We start from the raw sequence: 18,448 nt of genomic DNA, 5'->3' as shown, positions 1-18,448 counted from the left end.
GATAAAATAGGTAGAGATTAATACACATCAAACAACTCAATATTACTTTATTTGGTTACATATCAAGTCATGTATTGTCCATTGTCTTCTATTCTATACTGAACATAGTGGAAAGAAAATTGTTTTTTTTAAGTAGACTGTTGTTCATTTTTGTAAATAGTTGGCCAAAGACCATATGATGTAAAAAGATATTTCCAACATAAACAATACTCTCTGGGAAGGAGATAATCATGAGGAAAAGTTTATCAGAAATTCCAACTTACCAAATGCTAGAAACATCTTAGGCTTGGAAAAGTTGAACTTGATTACAGCAAAATGTACAGTAAAACTTGCATCTGTGTCTTTCAGATCAATGTAGTTCCAGAAACAGTACCATGTTGCTGCAAAAATTATAACACAAATTAAATCATGTTGGCATTAATTGTTATACTGTGAATTCATTTATTTCTATGGTTACTATTTTCATGGATTGAGGAAAATTGTGTTTTGGGGGTTTTGTCTAGGTCTGCATACAAGTCTTTAGAAAATTTGAACATTTAAATTGGTGGTTCACCATAACCCACGGAAATTGGTATCTTACCAACAATAATGAATCCACAATAGTTATCTTATTCAAGAACCTCAGAAGTTTTTAATTCTAATCTTCAAATTCAGCTATAAACCATAAATCATTGTAAATAGCATTGCTGACTTTGCATAATATAATTCTTATTAGTTCATTTGGCTTGTAAAAAAAGTAAAGATACCAGGGGAGTTAAAAATATCATGTTTTTTTTTTTATTTTAAGCTGTGCCATCTCCACATATTGCTATTATGTATGATTTTTTACCACTAACTGATGAGTGTTTTAAGATTGCTAAAGTTTTAAGTGTGAATTATAATTCTCTCTTTGTTGAAGTTCCTACAAAATTATTAAAAAGATCTGTACAAAGTAAAATAACAAAAATACCGAACTCCAAGGAAAATTCAAAACTAAAGTCCCTTATCACTGTAATTTATATTTCTTCTCTTTATTTTGTAAAATATGTCCATACACATGATGAAACCACTAAGTATTGTTCATGGATCCAAACTTCAGTGGTTTGTGAAAATATCACTGGTAATTCAAATGTGTAAAAGAAGCATATTTACCAAATCCAAACAGTGCAATAAATACTAAAACTGTGAACCACACCATGACACCAGCCAACCATCTCATGACAAATATCCATATTAATGACAGCAACGTGGCAATTAACAGGCCGCTAAAAAAAGATAATTGAAATTGACAGTTTAGTGCTAGCCATTATATATTTCTGAAAGGAAGCAAGTTCAGCAACTCATTTCACAAAAAATCTTACGGGAAAAATACTTGTAAGTCATGAACATTGAAGTATTACTTACGATCAATTTTTGTTGTAATATTTTTTGTGAAAAGAGCCCCTGGACTGTTCTACCAGATTTGGTTTACAAAGGTTACATATCCGTACAAAAAAGAGTCGCTATCAATGTTTCATCCATAATATTTGTGTCTGTATCAAGTTGGGCTATCATAACTGTATGTTAATTGTCTTTGTTTGTATGTGTGTTATTTTTTTTGGAGGAGTTGGTGTTCAGGATTGATGTGGTCTGTGTACTGTCCAGTATTTATTTTCAGTGACTCCTGTTATCCTAAAATTTATATAATATTCAATGTTTTTTATTCAAGTATAGAGTCTCCTGCAGACCTTGTTGATTTCATTCACACCTCTTCTAGACTCTTGGAAATACAGAGTTTGATATATGTAAGGTATTGATGCTTTTCTCCAACTCAGAGGACCACACTAATCCACCACTAAAGGGTTTTTGGTGTTAGGTTGCTGTCTTATTGACTTTTACACCAAATTTCCTTTCATTTACATCAAAATTGAACATGAATTGAACCTGCTTTTAATGTTCATCCATATGCTGCTTAGAACTGTAAAAAGATTGGGATCAGATAACAATACCTTGGAGCAAGGGTCCTGAATTGGGCATATTTGCCAGTCATGTCCTAAACTGAAAGCTATTTGTCCTAAACGGCAGATTGGGATTTAGGACAAATTGAAATTTTTTACAGAAATAATTTCGGTCATTTCATTGAGATCGGGTTTCTTTATCGCCATTTTGCACTTGTTTTTGTTTTGAAATCCCTTTCCTATAATAATACTGCCACTCAAGTATAGTATGATAATTCTGAGGGCCCTCCTAATAACCATATTACTGTCTCTGGGGATCGCTAATCACTTTTTACCTGTGTTTTTAATTCACACCTGACAGTGATGACAAGCTCAGAACTATTAAGTATTATAAAGAAATTAAAATTCAATGACAACTTTCTTCATTTTTTAAATTTAAAATTTAAAATCCCATGATTTCCTGTCAATTCGATAAACAGAACGAAGTTAGTTCTTTAGTATTGTTATTAAACTTCTGATTTTAATTTCCTTTTCAAATTCGAAAGAAACGTTAGTGATGTCTGAGATATTTACCATTTTGAGACATTAAAATCATTTGAATTTTAAACTGTTGCACTCCATTAACTGTTCTTGAACGTTTTTAGAAAAGCGGTAAGAAAATTCATGAAGTAAATGCGATGAATTGGTCAACACAAGTTCATTGATGCTATGAATCTAGTGTGAATAATTTAGACAGTTTGAAAAAAGGGGCCCAACACTTAAGTCATCTCAAAATGACCGAAATTGTGTAAAGAAATTTCCGGATCCTTGTCTTGGAGATTGGGCTATCTCTAAAGGACTCTGCTTATATATCCCCTATTTCCTGTAAGCTAATTTATAATACTTGTCACATTGAATTAAACTAAAAAGAAATGTACTTAACAGATATATTCAGGATTATTCATCAATAAAAACTTATGACCAATATGTGACATATTGTACTAATGAACCTAGGAACATCTGCAACATTCTACGAATTTATTAACCATGACCTTCAAGTTGGAGACATTCCAAACATTCTTACTATAGGCCAACCTCTGGAAGTGGACCCTAATAACCAGCAGACTCAAAAATTAATTTAAACAACATATTTTTTCTCTGTATCTTTTCATGTCTTTGCATATAGTTTTATGATGATATTATTATATATCTATTTGTATTTAAATCTTTTTAAAAAATGTAAAGCAAATAATTATTCTAATTTGAAACATTTTCTAATGGATGTCTTACATAATAATCATCCACCATGAGGTGACAACATCTTCAACAATCTTCTCACCATACTCTTTGGCCTTCAGAAATATTCCATATACACTACAATTTTCACAAAAATTAATTACAAATGCTAATTCAAATACACGTCCCTTTAAATGGTCAGCAAATTATTTGATACAGTTTTGGACATATTTCAAAGGTTAACATTGGTATTTCATTTTGAACTTAATTCACCAAGGAGGTTCAAAAACACAACAGCTCTGTTAAATGACAGTGCACTAACCTTTGTGCTATACTGTTTATTAATGCAATAACACTTTAATAAGATACTTCCGTTTTAAAGCACAGGATGTAAACTTGACAGAAATAAAGCTCGTAAGAAAGACAGAGTTTGATCCATGAAATCCATATACTTACTTTCATGCATTATCAACTTAGAGATTCACTGATTTATATTGCACTCCGTTCAGTGTGATATGAGAAATATCTCTTCATGCAGGAAATAACAGGACAGAATCATAAGATAAATGGTATTCTCTTATGGTTGTGGCCTGTAATCTATATATTTCCCACATGAAAAGGTGAATGTGATATGAACAAGTCATACGAAAAATATGTTAATTTACTTGGCCTAACCTGCAATGTGTTATGAAGTTGCAACATATTCACTGACTTTTCTTTCAAAAATTCTGTCTATTTTTCCTTCAAAAACCATTTTAATTTAAAAATTTTAAATATTATTTTGATACACTAAATCATTTACTTTGGATTCATTATTTTTCATGTGATACCAATTTTTGTGGATTTCATTTGATATAGTTGAATCAGGAACATATATATTGACGGGACTTGACACTACCTAATTGTAGCCGATTTTATTGTCAGGTCATAGGTAACAAAGATACGATACGGAAACGGACATGTGTTAAAAACATACTCGCTATTATCCTAATAATTTCTGATAATATCAATAAAATGTCATTCAAACTAAATTTACAGTGATGCCAGTGTATCAAACTTGTATTCTCTATCACTTCAAATTTGTTATAATCGCATTCATTTTATCACAGAATGATACAGAATGCAAACAGGGTGATAAAAAAATGGCGCAGATTGCCTTCCCAAATTCAAAAACATTATAAAACACTTCACATCAAATAAATCACACTTATTTTGGTAATTTTATAAGACAAAATGTATCTACTTTATGATAAAACTTGTATTTATTTACGATTAGAATTATGTGGTTAATTTATTGAGCAGTTCCGATACTGTTTTTCAGTCAGACGCCACCAAAGTCCATAAATCTTGCGAAGTCTCGTGGAGTCCGAGATTTTATCAATTTTATACCGAAAAGCCTATCAGATTCATTTCCCGTTAGATATACTGTTCCCAGGTTGAATCACACATCAAAATGTTCAACGAGGTGCAAATTTTCTATTGGCTTGAATGTAGACTTTCAAGCAAAACCATTAAAATACAATTTTTCCTCAATCCCCGAAAATAAATGAATGCACAGTATTGCTCAAATTGTTTAGAAGTAAACAAGTAAAACATGAGATACAACTCCAAAAAGATCTACCAATGTCCTGTATTAATTTACCTGTTAGTGAACGGGTAAATTTTGACGGTTATTAGACAACCAATGAACCTGGATAGTAATAACTATTTTGGTGAAGGTCTTGTTTTTACTGTAATTTCTGCTCATGTCACTTTTATTACTGGAAAAGTTTGCAACCTGTTCTAGGGAAAACTTCAAATCAAAAGCTTAATAATGTTAAAGTGGACAGCCCACAATTGATTTCCGTTTCAGGTGAAGAAGAATGACACAAATTGTAAATGGGTCACAATCCACCGGTAAAACAAATTGCAATAGGTGGAGTAAAACACTATCAGTCAAGTCAAAGTTATTGTATTAAAGCCATATTCTTACAAACAAAGAGTCACAACTCTATAGTAAAAGTAATATTGTCAGCTTCAGACATTTGGTCAAAGCAGTAGCATTCATTCACAACACATCTAGACTCAGTGTAATTTATAGCTTGCCATACATCATCAGCAGATGTGTCAATTGTTATGAACTTTTGTGGATTTCATAGATATACGTAAACCACAAATTAAAGTGTTGAATCAAATATACATTTGCAATAGATTTGAATGCAGATTTTAAGAACCACAAAATCAAATATTCACCAAAATTAAATTTTTAATCAATCAGCAAATTCGTAGCCAAGAAAACTAAATGACTCAACAGTTCTATATAATGACATGGTGATGTTTATATTGGACAATGTCACCATGTGTTTTTGAATTACAATTTCAGTGGCTTTTACCCAACACCTTTTATTTGCATGAAAATTTTGTATGCACATAAAAAGATGGAATAGCAAGCAAAAATATCGTTTCTGATTAATGGAATGTAAACTGTGAGGGATATTGGGCTCTTAACTTTTGTATGTAGATATTTTTAAGACTCTTTTTGTTATTTTCCACTTTTGTAGATATTCTTACGACTTTTACTTACTTTAATCCCTCTTTGATGACATCATCTGATAGAGTATTGTCAGAACTGTCTGTTACATTAATTAAGCTTTGATTTTTTACCATTTCCAAAAGATTTCCACCTTTATCCAAGAAATCAAACAAAAAAGATGGAACACATCGATTTATAACTGAAAAAGAATAACTCAATGAATAGATGGTTTCTAACAAAAAAGGATTTTGTTAATTTTTAAGAATAACTAAGTTTTTACGGACAAATTCCACTGAATATTATCACAAAAATCTATTTTCGACATTGGAAATCAATGTTGAATAGCATGTCATGATACTGTAAATTCAGAAATTATTGCGTGCATTTATTATTTAGAATTTTGAAGAATGGATGCGAGATTAATTTTTGCAATTTCAGGTACCAGATATCAGAATGCGAGTTCTTATTATTGCGATAATCACCAAGTCGCATTATTTGCATTAATAAAAACATTGCCATAATTTTTGAATTTACAGTATACATATCAATTAAGTGATGACAGACAGACAGATATACAGAGTGATTACAATAAGGTGTTGCAGACTTTTCCGTGGAGCACTTATTACTGAAACTGCAAAAAAAATTCTTTGTTCGGTAGAATATAAATGTAAGTGATCATCATGTAATCTATTATTCCTAAAAACCTTAAAAATAATAATACCATTTTTACTATATACTGCCAGTGAATTTATCCAAAAATACTACACAAATATTTATATTCATTGGATCATAACAGATGACACAGGAAATGAAATGTGCAGGAGCCATATCATCAGCAGACGGACTTATATCTAATGAGTGCTTTATCAAGCATTCAATGATCTAGACCTTACTAAACCATACAATGGACTTTTCCTAAATTGTTCCTTTTAGTACCAATTTCAAATTCTAATTTTGTTGAGGCTGTTGATGCCAGAAATACAATATTCATAGCTCAACACTTTTGACTTTCAAAAAAAATTAACACAAAAGAGGCAGGTTATAGTAATTTTTAAATGCAAAAGAATTGTATTTCACTAATTAATGTAAGAATGAAATATATTAGCTTTGTCTTTCAAAGAAAACAAACTTAAACCACATTAGATGTAGTACATAGTGACTCTAATGTTTCTGAAATGTCTTGTAGTATATCAACCTACACACAAAATTTAACAAAAGTAACAAAGTTGAATTTTATAATTTAAACCAACATGTATACTTGTAAGGGTAACATTAAATTTAAGAAGTTAACCCTTTCAACGCTATACACGGCATATGCCGCGATGACGTCCGCCACTGCTATTCGCGGCATATGCCGCAATGACAATGGGTTTTTCATCCAGACTCTTAAACCATTCGGTTTTCATTCATGTCCTCTCTAATTTTTCCTTTGTGTAAATTGAAGATAAACAAGGTCCCGTTTGCCCTTGAAATCCCGTTTTTTTTTATGGTAAAATCATGCAGCAGAAGGAAAATAGAAGGAAACTAAAAACAAATATTTTGACAAATGCAAATGGCGGAAATCGGAAAAGACGCTGTAAATATGGAAATATTTCAGCATTTCTATGGCGATACTGACAACAAGGATTAGTTAAAAGGTTTCCCGTTATCTCAATGTATTTATTACATTCAATTCGTGTGGGAAATATGATTCAATCAATCTATACGAGACGTAGAAAAAGGGGGGAAACGGAGGTTGACTGAAAATTTTGAGGACGGAGCCACTTATTTGCGCCACGATTACATTATACGTTGTGTATGGTGCAATACGCTACGGAATCGAGTAACTGGTGTCTTCTTTATTATATGGCAGAAAAAACAACAAAATAAATGAAGATTAAAAGTCGTTTTTTTCAAAATTCAACACAAATACAACAATTTACACCTTTTACCTGTTAATCACCTGAAAATGCAGGTAGCCTGATAAAAATTTTACTAAAATAATTGCATAACATTACAGTTCATGCTCTCCTGAGCATTTTTCATGCACTAACTTTGTCTGTATCTCTTATAATAAAAAAGATACAGCAGTCTGAAAAGGAATATACTGTTCTAATGAATGAACACAAAAAAAATGCAGCAGCAGCAGCCATTTTTCTATTTTTTTGTGTAGCGTTGAAAGGGTTAAGATTAACCTGTGAATGAATAAAACATAAACCCATCACCTACCTGGTCGACTCTTGAAATAATAAGGAGAACAAACGTCTTTTTTTACCAAATCTTTTGATGACTGAAATGTAAATTGAAAGTTAATGCCTAAATGCTGCTTCTGGGTGAAGTGCAACCCAAAACAGCTAAAAAAAAATAAAATTTGAGCTTATTCTCATTTCCATCTATCCAAAACTGTTCTGATTGAAATCTTAATTCATCCTTTTTTTCTGAAAGACAATGAAGACAAATACTGCCAAATCCATATGTTAAAAAATTTCTGGATATCAACCTTTCTTGCTTTTATTTTTCACATTATATAAATAAGTATGTTATAATATCATGAAAAAAAAACAATTGTGACCTGCAGTTATTGCAATTATAATAACTTGATTTGCATACAATGGACCAGATCATATTGTAAACAAGAATATATCCATAGTACACGGATGCCCACTCGCACTATCATTTTCTATGTTCAGTGGACCGTGAAATTGGGGTAAAAACTCTAATTTGGCATTAAAGTTAGAAAGATCATATCACAGGGAACATGTGTACTAAGTTTCAAGTTGATTGGACTTCAACTTCATCAAAAACTACCTTGACCAAAAACTTTAACCTGAAGCGGGACAGACGGATGAACGGATGCACAGACCAGAAAACATAATGCCCCTACTACTATCGTAGGTGGGGCATAACAACACCTGTCTATTGTTGTCCTTTATAGGTTTTTTGTTATTTGTGTCTTTGAATTTCTGTCTCATTGAGGAATATCCCATATATCCTTTTTGTTCATACTGATCAGAATAACTCATAGTTGATGATATATCACATCTAGATAACAATCTTAATTACACAGTGCATACAAAAAGACTTCAATGTGGTGATGTTTCTAATTTATGCAAAGTACAACAGGCACTCAAAATGGAGTGGATTATGGATATTAAGCAAACAAACAATCAATAGAATGGATAAATTCATTGGAAACTCTTTCATTTACAGCTCTTTTCATAATGCTAGCAAGACAAAGGTTTGTTTGACTTGCTTGCTTTGTTTGTATAAATGTTTGCTCAAGCATTGTAATTAAGATTGACATCTGAAAACAATATAAGAAGGCGGAGTTAAACCTGTGTATAGGTAAATTTGATTATTTGATAATGTCCAATCAAATTTAAATATAATGTATACAAGTTTAAATCTGCCTTTTTATGTTGTTTCAGATGTCAATCTTAACTACAATGCTTGAGCAAACATTGATACAAACAAAGCAAGCAAGCCAAACAAACCTTTGTCTTGCTAGCATTATGAAAAGAGCTGTAATACGCCTTATTGATTCATTTCAATAAATGTATCTTACCTCACTTGTACCTATAAATTCAGGTTTACAATATTTTGACTCAAACTGACTCTTGCCTAATATTGGATTGTATATAAAGTTGCTTCCAGGACATTCAGCTACACAAATCTGTAAGCAAAACAATCTTATTCATTGAAGTGTACATACAAATAAGGAAAATTTTCAATTAAATGATGATGATAGATAGCTATTTCACGTCCAGTGGCAAATAAAAGCATATTTAGGACAATAAATATGTTATGCAATTTGAATATGAACCCTGCTTTGTACTTAACCAACATGCTGAGCTAGATTCTTAATGTGCTAGTTCACAAGGTAACTGGAGGAAGACAAGTCCCACTTTCCAACATATTATTTTGCTCTTACTCCTTAATGCTGTGTACTTAGCAGAGAACCAGCAAAATCCAATTTTCAATTCTTTGGTGAAACCTGGCGAGGGATCAAACCCAAAACCTCAAGCACTCATTTTCAAGAGCAAATGCAGATCTTTGATAGTCTGTTATAAAAACTTATCCACTTATTTTTATTTTGGGTGATATCCATATATATCATGGTACTTTGAAAACGAGTAGTCTTTCGTCGATTGACAGAGTTGTCTTTTCATCAATACAAATGGCGGTCGGACATGAAAAGTTATACGGTCAATTTAAGAGAGAAAAAAGCTTCAGACTGGCCATAAACGATGTTTAAATGACAAAAATTATTTTTCGTATACTCAAAAAGACTCGGTCATAACGATTTGTCAAATATAATCCATTTAAATTACATTTCTTATGTATTCAAAGTACTTCTGAGTATCGACATTTTGGCAACATTGAAAGAACAAGGTAACAAAATCAAACTTTCAAGCATTGTTGCGACATTAATTTTCATTCTGTTGCTAAAAATTTAGAGAAATATCTTACAGAACAATTGTTTGTACTTCTTTATCAGTTATTTTGGCGATCTGTGCCCATACATGTGATGGACTGTGAAACTCAGATCAGGAGATTGGGAAATTTTGGTCAGGAGATTAGGACTCAGATCAGGAGGTTTTTTATCGACATAAATTTTTGTCGTAAATGTAACCGTATGATGTAGAAATTGTCTTTTAAAGTTGTTTTTTTTCAACCTTCCATCCAATGTAATGTGTTTATAGTACCTTTGTAGCCTTTCTATGCCAATGATATCACATTGCTGAAAGAAATATTGAGAAGATTCTGTTTCTTGCTTTGTTTTTGATAATTGATTGTTGACTGCTTGTAAATAAAGCGCTATGACCTTTTCTTTGTGTATAGATTTGTATTCATGTCTCCATCTCCTTTTATTTGTATTTAATATCATTGGAATAGATAAATAAGAAAGAAATATGCTATACATTTATAACATGATAAAAAGATGAAAAAAAAAATAACAAACAATAACAAAGCATTTAGAAAGTCATTTTTCTAGAAAACTTAAAGACTCAAACAGTGTAAAATATTTTACTATTTTTAGCTAAATCAATGTCTATATACCATTGACAAATATTATTTAATAACTGAATCACTGGTCTTTTGACACTGGGTCATGTAAGAAGTACAACTGTACAAGCTGACTTGGCTGCTTTCAATAAACTTGACTCTGCACTAAATACATAAAGTAATCCTGATCCTGGTAACAGTTTGTTGATTTTTATACTCAGGATGCTGTGAATTGTCTTTGAGTCAATGTTTTCTGCTGTCAGTTTGGATCTTGTTGAGCATGATGAAAATCCTTTAATGTACGCATTGGAGTGCGAAATAGGTAGATTTTTTGTTTTTTTAATGAGTTGAAAGTTAATTAAATGTTTTTTCGGCTTCAAAACCTTCCAATATAGGCAATAATGTTTTGACAACAACATTCCACTTTTCAAATGTCTTTTCTATCATCAGCTGATCATTGCCGGTATTTCCCTTTAATCATCCATTGCATGTGCCATAGACAGAAGCCAAATTGATTAATTAATATTCTATCACCTGAGCTGACACCTGTTTATTATGCAATCAAACTATTTTCACTTGTTACATGTAATTAGCCGCCAGGTAAAAATCAACACGTGTTGTGTATAAATCAGGTAATTGTCAGTTACACCGGATATGTTCGGTACTCTCTGGTTTTTTCGTCTTCAATAACAAACATTTGTAAACATTGTAGTAAAAAAAATGGCACCTGAAATTTTCATTCATGAAATATTTTATACACGGGATTTTTTTCTCTTCAACGGGAGGGCAGGAGGAGACCCCTGAAAACGGGATTATTGTACTCCCGTCAGTAGGTTCACATGTCTGTCTGCTTGTGTTCTCGAGTTACAGCATATATTTCAAGTTGCAACTTTTCTCGGAGCACCGGTCACGAAATTAATTTAGGCTGGGCAATTGGCGCATGCAAATTATCCTAGGCCACAGAAACCCGTGGAAAATATAAAATCAGTGATGAAAGTGTTAAAGTTTTACATTTTGAAAAGACGCCTGTCTATAGTTGAAAACTGTATGTTGAACTCTAGATGTCTATTAGGTTTTTTTCATGTTGTAAGGTTGCTGTCTCATTGATGTTTACCCCACACCTTCTTTTGTTAATATTATACCTTACCTGAGGTGTGGGACATCCAGTAACGAATACTCCTACCCCCATTCTACCACAAGAAACAAGGTCGAAGAAAAACAGATAATTCTTCCCTCTAAAATCGAAAAATAGTTTGAACAAAAATTTAATATCTTAAACAACTTCAATCAGCTCCATACTGTATTTATTATGCTCTAATAACTGGGGTGATTAGAAACTCATCAAAGAGTTACTAATCCTAAGAATTTGTTCTGTAAGTGAAAATATGATACACAATATTGTAAACCAAACAATTTCCTCGATTTATGAGTAGAAATACAACTGAATATAAATTATCCCTAACATGTCAAACATGGATGTTCTTTATTTAATACACTATGAATTTGAGGTGACAATCCTGAAAAATTAATTACTGCAAAATCGACCAGAAAGAGCTAAATGCAAACTAGAGGCTCTCAAGAGCCTGTGTCGCTCACCTGTATTTACTGATGCTTTGGAAATCATGTAAAATAAGGTTAAAATCATAATTAATAGTATTAGATATTAGATATTATAAAGATATCTAAGATAATAACAAAAAACTGCAAAATTTTTGTAAAATTACTAACTCAGGGGCAGCAACCCAACAACGGGTTGTCGGATTCGTCTGAAAATTTTAGGGCAGATAAATCTAAATCTGATGAACATTTTTGCCACCTGTCAGATTTGCTCTAAATGCTTTAGTTTCAGAGATATAAACCAAAAACTGCATTTTACCCCTATGGTCTATTTTTAACAAAGTCGGCCATGATGGTTGGAAGGCGGGGTCATCGGACAAATTTTTTAAACTAGATACCCTAATAATGATTATGGCCAAGTATGGTTAAATTTGTCTCAGTAGTTTCAGAGAAGAAGATTTTTGTAAAAGATTACAAAAATTTACGAAAAATTGTTAAAAATTGACTATTTAGGGCAATAACTCCTAAAGGGGTCGACTGACAATTTTGGTCATGTCAACTTATTTGTAGATCTTACTTTGCTGAACATTATTGCTGTGTACAGTTTATCTCTATCTATAATAATATTCAAGATAATAACCAAAAACTGCAAAATTTCCTTAAAATTACCAATTCAGGGGCAGCAACCCAACAACAGGTTGTCGGATTTGTCTGAAAATGTCAGGGCAGATAAATCTTGACCTGATAATCAGTTTTACTCTTGTCAGATTTACTCTAAATGCTTTGGTTTCAGAGATATAAGCCAAAATCTACATTTTACCCCTATGTTCTATTTTTAGCCATGGCGGCCATCTTGGTTAGTTGGCGGGGTCATCGGACACATTTTTTAAACTAGATACCCTAATGATGATTGTGGCCAAGTTTGGTTAAATTTGGCCCAGTGGTTTCAGAGGAGAAGATTTTTGTAAAAAGCTAACGACGACGGACGACGGACGCCAAGTGATGAGAAAAGCTCACTTGGCCCTTAGGGCCAGGTGAGCTAAAAAGTATACGCAAAAATAAGTTAGTATTCAGTAACACATTCCTATATTTATTGTGAACCAAATGAAACTTTTCCACAGATTCATCTCCTATTGTTCATTCTATTTAAACTTTTGTCAGTTCTATTGTCCCATTGAATAAATGAAAGGGCTTTTCTTTTTAATGGTCTCAGCTGGCTTCCCGAAGGCTGCGAGTTGGACTTAAAACTATTGGTTTTTGGAAAGAAACTCTTTCCTATGATCAAAATGTGCAAATTGTTAAACAAGTATTCAATTTTATAAAGAGATCAAAACGATTCCTCGTAGTATAGTATCAGCATAGGTAAAACGCACATCATCATCATTATCATCATCATCCTAATCTCTGTCGTTCTTTCCTCATTCCCTCTCCTTTTTTCAGTATAATTTAGTTATATTTATGTTGTTTATATTATATGATGCATGCTCATGTTCAATTTGTATTGTTATATATATTGTATTGTGGAGAAGACTTTATAATAAAATTGAGAATGGAAATGGGGAATGTGTCAAAGAGACAACAACCCGACCACAGAACAGACAACAGCAGAAGGCCACCAACAGGTCTTCAATGCAGCGAGAAATTCCCGCACCCGGAGGCGTCCTTCAGCTGGCCCCTAAACAAATATATATACTAGTTCAGTGATAATGAACGTCATACTAAACTCCAAATTGTACACAAGAAACTAAAATTAAAAATAATACAAGACTAACAAAGGCTAGAGGCTCCTGACTTGGGACAGGCGCAAAAATGCGGCGGGGTTAAACATGTTTATGAGATCTCAACCCTCCCCCTATACCTCTAGCCAATGTAGAAAAGTAAACGCATAACAATACGCACATTAAAATTCAGTTCAAGAGAAGTCCGAGTCTGATGTCAGAAGATGTAACCAAAGAAAATAAACAAAATGACAATAATACATAAATAACAACAGACTACTAGCAGTTAACTGACATGCCAGCTCCAGACTTCAATTAAACTGATTGAAAGATTATGTCTTCATCATATGAATATCAGGCACAATCCTTCCCGTTAGGGGTTTAGTATCATACCATCATAACATATATGAGAAGAACATAACCCGTGTCATGCCAACAACTGGTTTTTAAATAAATGTGTTTAGTGCAGATGCAAAGACCTTATAAGTGAATCAATATCAACGCCAAAATATGCAATCTTTAATGACCTGACAACAGTATCGTAACTATATCCCTTCTTAATAAGTCTATTTAAAGGTTTTGTTAGTTTCAGAGGTGAATACTGACATTTTTGTGCTTTATAAAGAATATTTCCATAAAAAATTGGATGTGAAATACCTGAACGTATAAGAAGTCTGCATGTTGAGCTATATTTACGAATGATGTCCTTATACCGATGATAAAATTTAGTAAATGTTTTGACTAGTTTGTGATATCGAAAACCCTGGTGTAATAATTTTTCAGTAATACATACATTTCTCTCGTTAAAATCTAAAACATTGTTACATACACGAGCGAATCGTACAAGTTGAGATATATAAACACCGTAAGATGGTGACAAGGGAACGTCACCATCTAAAAATGGATAATTAACGATAGGAAATGAAAAATCATCTCTTTTATCATATATTTTAGTATTAAGCTTTCCGTTAATGATATAGATATCAAGATCGAGGAAAGGGCAGTGGTCATTGTTAGTATTAGCTTTATTTAAAGTAAGTTCAACAGGATAAATTTCTTTAGTATACATACTGAAGTCGTCATTATTGAGAGCCAAAATATCATCCAAATATCTAAAAGTATTATTAAATTTGTGTATCAGATGTTGTTTCGATGGGTCTTTACTGATTTTTGTCATAAATTGTAACTCATAGCAATACAAAAAAAGGTCCGCAATAAGTGGTGCACAGTTAGTCCCCATTGGAATTCCGATAACCTGACGATATACGGAATCTCCAAAGCGAACAAAAATGTTATCTAGTAAAAATTCAAGGGCATATATAGTATCAAAGCATGTCCAATTGACATAGTTTTTTTGTTTATTGCTACTAAAAAATGACCTAAAAGAGTTTGAACATATATATTCACATTCTGACTTTTTAAATGCCCATTTAATTAGGTGTGTGAATTTTTTCTTAATGAGAATGTGAGGCAATGTGGTATATAGGGTAGAAAAATCAAAACTTTGAACAGATTCAAAATCACCAATATATGCATGCAATTTATCAAGTACTTCCAACGAGTTCTTGACACTCCAAAAGTAATTAATTCCACTATTTTCGAAGGCCTTATTTGAACAATTTATTATCAGGTTTTTGATTGTACCAAGTGTACTGGTAAGAAGAATAGACAATTTAGTAGTGGAACAATGGCTTGAAGACGAAATGAATCTATATTTGTAAGGTGTTTTGTGTAGCTTCGGAAGCCAATACATAGTTGGGACTTTCATTGTATTTGGTTCTGCTTGTAAAGCGGTAGCTAAAAGTTTATAAGTATGTTTTACTTGTGTCTGATCCTTTTTTGCTTTGAGCAAATAAAATATGTTTAAACTAAAATTAAATTGAATAAATACAATAGCTATTGTTCTCTGTGTAGTTTACTCATTGGGACCTTTAAATTACTTCTTTAGGGAAATCCATCACTCATTGATTCATTTACCAGAGTAAAAAAATGTTTTCTAAATAGATGGAAACACATGTTTCAACTCAAAAAACTTCATGTGATGTTGTATTTATTCAATATCAATAATATATTTTCAATCTGTTCAATGATGACAGAAGTGGAAGAGTTTCTTTTGGTTTGCAATAACATTTAAATTACATTCAAAGGCAACAGAACTTGTGAATTTGAAAATCATTAATCTTTAAAATTTCAAAAATGAAAACAGTAGCTAAAAATTTTATTCTTCAAAGTTTCTTTTATTCAATCTTGTCAACTATAATAAACTGTTGAGACAGAGATATATCTCACCTAAATGTAATCTTGATAGTAAAATGCAACTGTTGAAATCAAAATAGCAATACTTTGAATAACATGTAAAATATGCAAAATATTCAAAGTCAATGAACCATGACTAAAGGTACACAGCAAAATAATTTCTATGGAAATAAGATGTGCCAATGCTAATACAACTGCATACCAAAATATCATTGACATATCATAAGTGGTTTCTAATTAAACTTACCTAATCACCAACTTCAACATGTAAACTAAGCAAAAGTTCCACAATCATTGTACCATGACTTAGGGGGCAGAGCAATATAAGCTCCATGGAAATGCTAATGCTAATACAACTTCTTACCAAATATCATTCACTTACCATTGAGTGTTTATCTTAAACAACTATGCAAATAAAGTTGCAAAAGTCAATATACCATGACTGAGGGCGCTTGGCCACATAATCTGTGTGGAAATGATAGTACAACCTCATACCAAATACCATTGTCTTATCGTAAGTGGTTCCCCTAAAACTGACCTAATCACAAAGTTGAACATGTAAACTATTCAATAGACCATGACAGAGGCCTCAGGGCCAAAAAATCTCTGTGGAAATGAAATGTGCAAATACTTATATGACTGTATACTAAATATTATTGACTTAGCATAAGTGGTTGCCCTTAAATTGACCTAATCACAAACTTCAACATGTAAACTAAGCAAAAAGTTCAAAGTCATGACATGAGGGGTGAGGGTTAAATAATCTCAAGTAATTGAGATGTGCCATGCTGCTACAACTGCATACCACATTTCATTGTATCATTATTAGTGGTTCTTCTTAAACTGACCTAATCACAAACTTTTAACATTTAAACTATTAAGCAATTGTATTAAAGTCAATAAACCATGACTGAGGCAGCCGAGCGAAATAATCTTCATAGTAATAAGATGTGAAAATACTAATTCAACTGCATACCAAATATTGCTGATTTACCATAAGTGGTTCCTTTCAAACTGACCAAATCACAAACTTTAACAAATTGTTGACACCACAGCCAATGCAGAAAAGAACAGGCCTTAGTCTTGCTTTTTTACCCTGTCAAGGTGAGAGAAAAACCTCATTAATGATTAACAGTTTGAAAATCAGAAAATTTAATTATCTTTGAAAGGATAAGACTTACATATGTTTTCCATAACCACAAAGCTCATTGTCTGAGTTCACTGGATACAACAACAGTTTGGGATCTCCATATTTAAAAGCTGCAAAGAGAAATACTTGAATAGATTATCTCCCTTTTAAGACAATGAAACAAAATTTTTCAAACAACTGCATTGTTTGGGATTAAAAAAAATTTTTAAACTTATTCTGAAATGCTCATTCTACATATGATTCTTCAAAAATAAGTTTAGATAATTTTCCTGAAAATTCTATCTTGCATTTCATTTGCCAAAATTTATACCTGCTTTCTCCTGACCCTTTAGCATTTTTATGAAGGTATAGTGTTGTACAAGTAAAATGCAAAACAAAATCTATACTTTATATTGGAGATACAAAAGTGAAATATTTTGGAATTAAATAAAATTTAGTAGTGTATATATATATAAGCGGATAAAGGGAATGCGGTTGTAATCATGGACCGTGAGTATTACCGAGATAAAATTTTAAATATGTTACAAGATGAAATGTTTTATGAGGTGACAGATAAAAAAATGGACAAACAAACAAGTACAATGATTAAAAAGTTACTAGATAAACATAAGACTGAATTGTATAAAGAAGAGATAGATTACATTTCAAACTCTAAATTTTCAGAAAGCTATTTCTATAGTTTACCTAAAATTCACAAAAGTGAGGAAATTTCAAATGCGGTATCAGAACAAAACAGTGAATTCATCGAACTTTTAAGACCAAATGATTTAAAATTTCGACCTATTGTGGGCGGACCCAACAGCGTCACACAGAATTTAAGACATTTTATAGACATTGTGATTAAACCTTTATGTCGTGAAGTTCCTAGTTTTATACGAGACGATTTGGAATTTTTAAATCATCTACCAACAACTGTAAATCCTAATTCAGAACTCATTACTTTTGATATTGTCAGTCTTTACACAAATATCCCACATGACTTAGGAATTACAGCCGTACAATATTGGTTAGAAAATACGGAAAACGTCATTGAAAACAGATTAACAAAAGAATTTATCCTTGCATCTTTGAAACTTATATTAGAAAGAAATATTTTTTACTTTGACGGCACATACTATCATCAGAAAAAAGGAACAGC

The 18,448-nt window shown here is 32.0% G+C and overlaps 1 protein-coding gene across 2 annotated transcripts in view; it reads right to left on the bottom strand.

Annotated features, from left to right (window-relative positions):
* The window catches only part of LOC127729962 (choline transporter-like protein 2), a 111,059-nt gene that overhangs the window by 48,441 nt on the left and 44,170 nt on the right, over positions 1 to 18,448 (bottom strand). For both annotated transcript variants that reach the window (XM_052237962.1, XM_052237961.1), the window contains exons 4-11: positions 17,342 to 17,420; positions 11,777 to 11,864; positions 9,188 to 9,295; positions 7,852 to 7,912; positions 5,695 to 5,842; positions 3,186 to 3,269; positions 1,132 to 1,244; positions 264 to 380 (exon numbers count right to left, since the gene is read on the bottom strand). In XM_052237962.1, coding sequence (XP_052093922.1) covers positions 264 to 380; positions 1,132 to 1,244; positions 3,186 to 3,269; positions 5,695 to 5,842; positions 7,852 to 7,912; positions 9,188 to 9,295; positions 11,777 to 11,864; positions 17,342 to 17,420 — 798 coding nt within the window. The remainder of the gene's footprint in view (positions 1 to 263; positions 381 to 1,131; positions 1,245 to 3,185; positions 3,270 to 5,694; positions 5,843 to 7,851; positions 7,913 to 9,187; positions 9,296 to 11,776; positions 11,865 to 17,341; positions 17,421 to 18,448) is intronic.

The sequence above is a fragment of the Mytilus californianus genome, unplaced genomic scaffold (genome assembly GCF_021869535.1).
Source record: "Mytilus californianus isolate M0D057914Y unplaced genomic scaffold, xbMytCali1.0.p SCAF_2, whole genome shotgun sequence".
NCBI classification, from domain to species: domain Eukaryota; kingdom Metazoa; phylum Mollusca; class Bivalvia; order Mytilida; family Mytilidae; genus Mytilus; species Mytilus californianus.
Note: the sequence above shows the minus strand (reverse complement) of the source record. Positions and strands in the feature narration are given on the sequence as shown.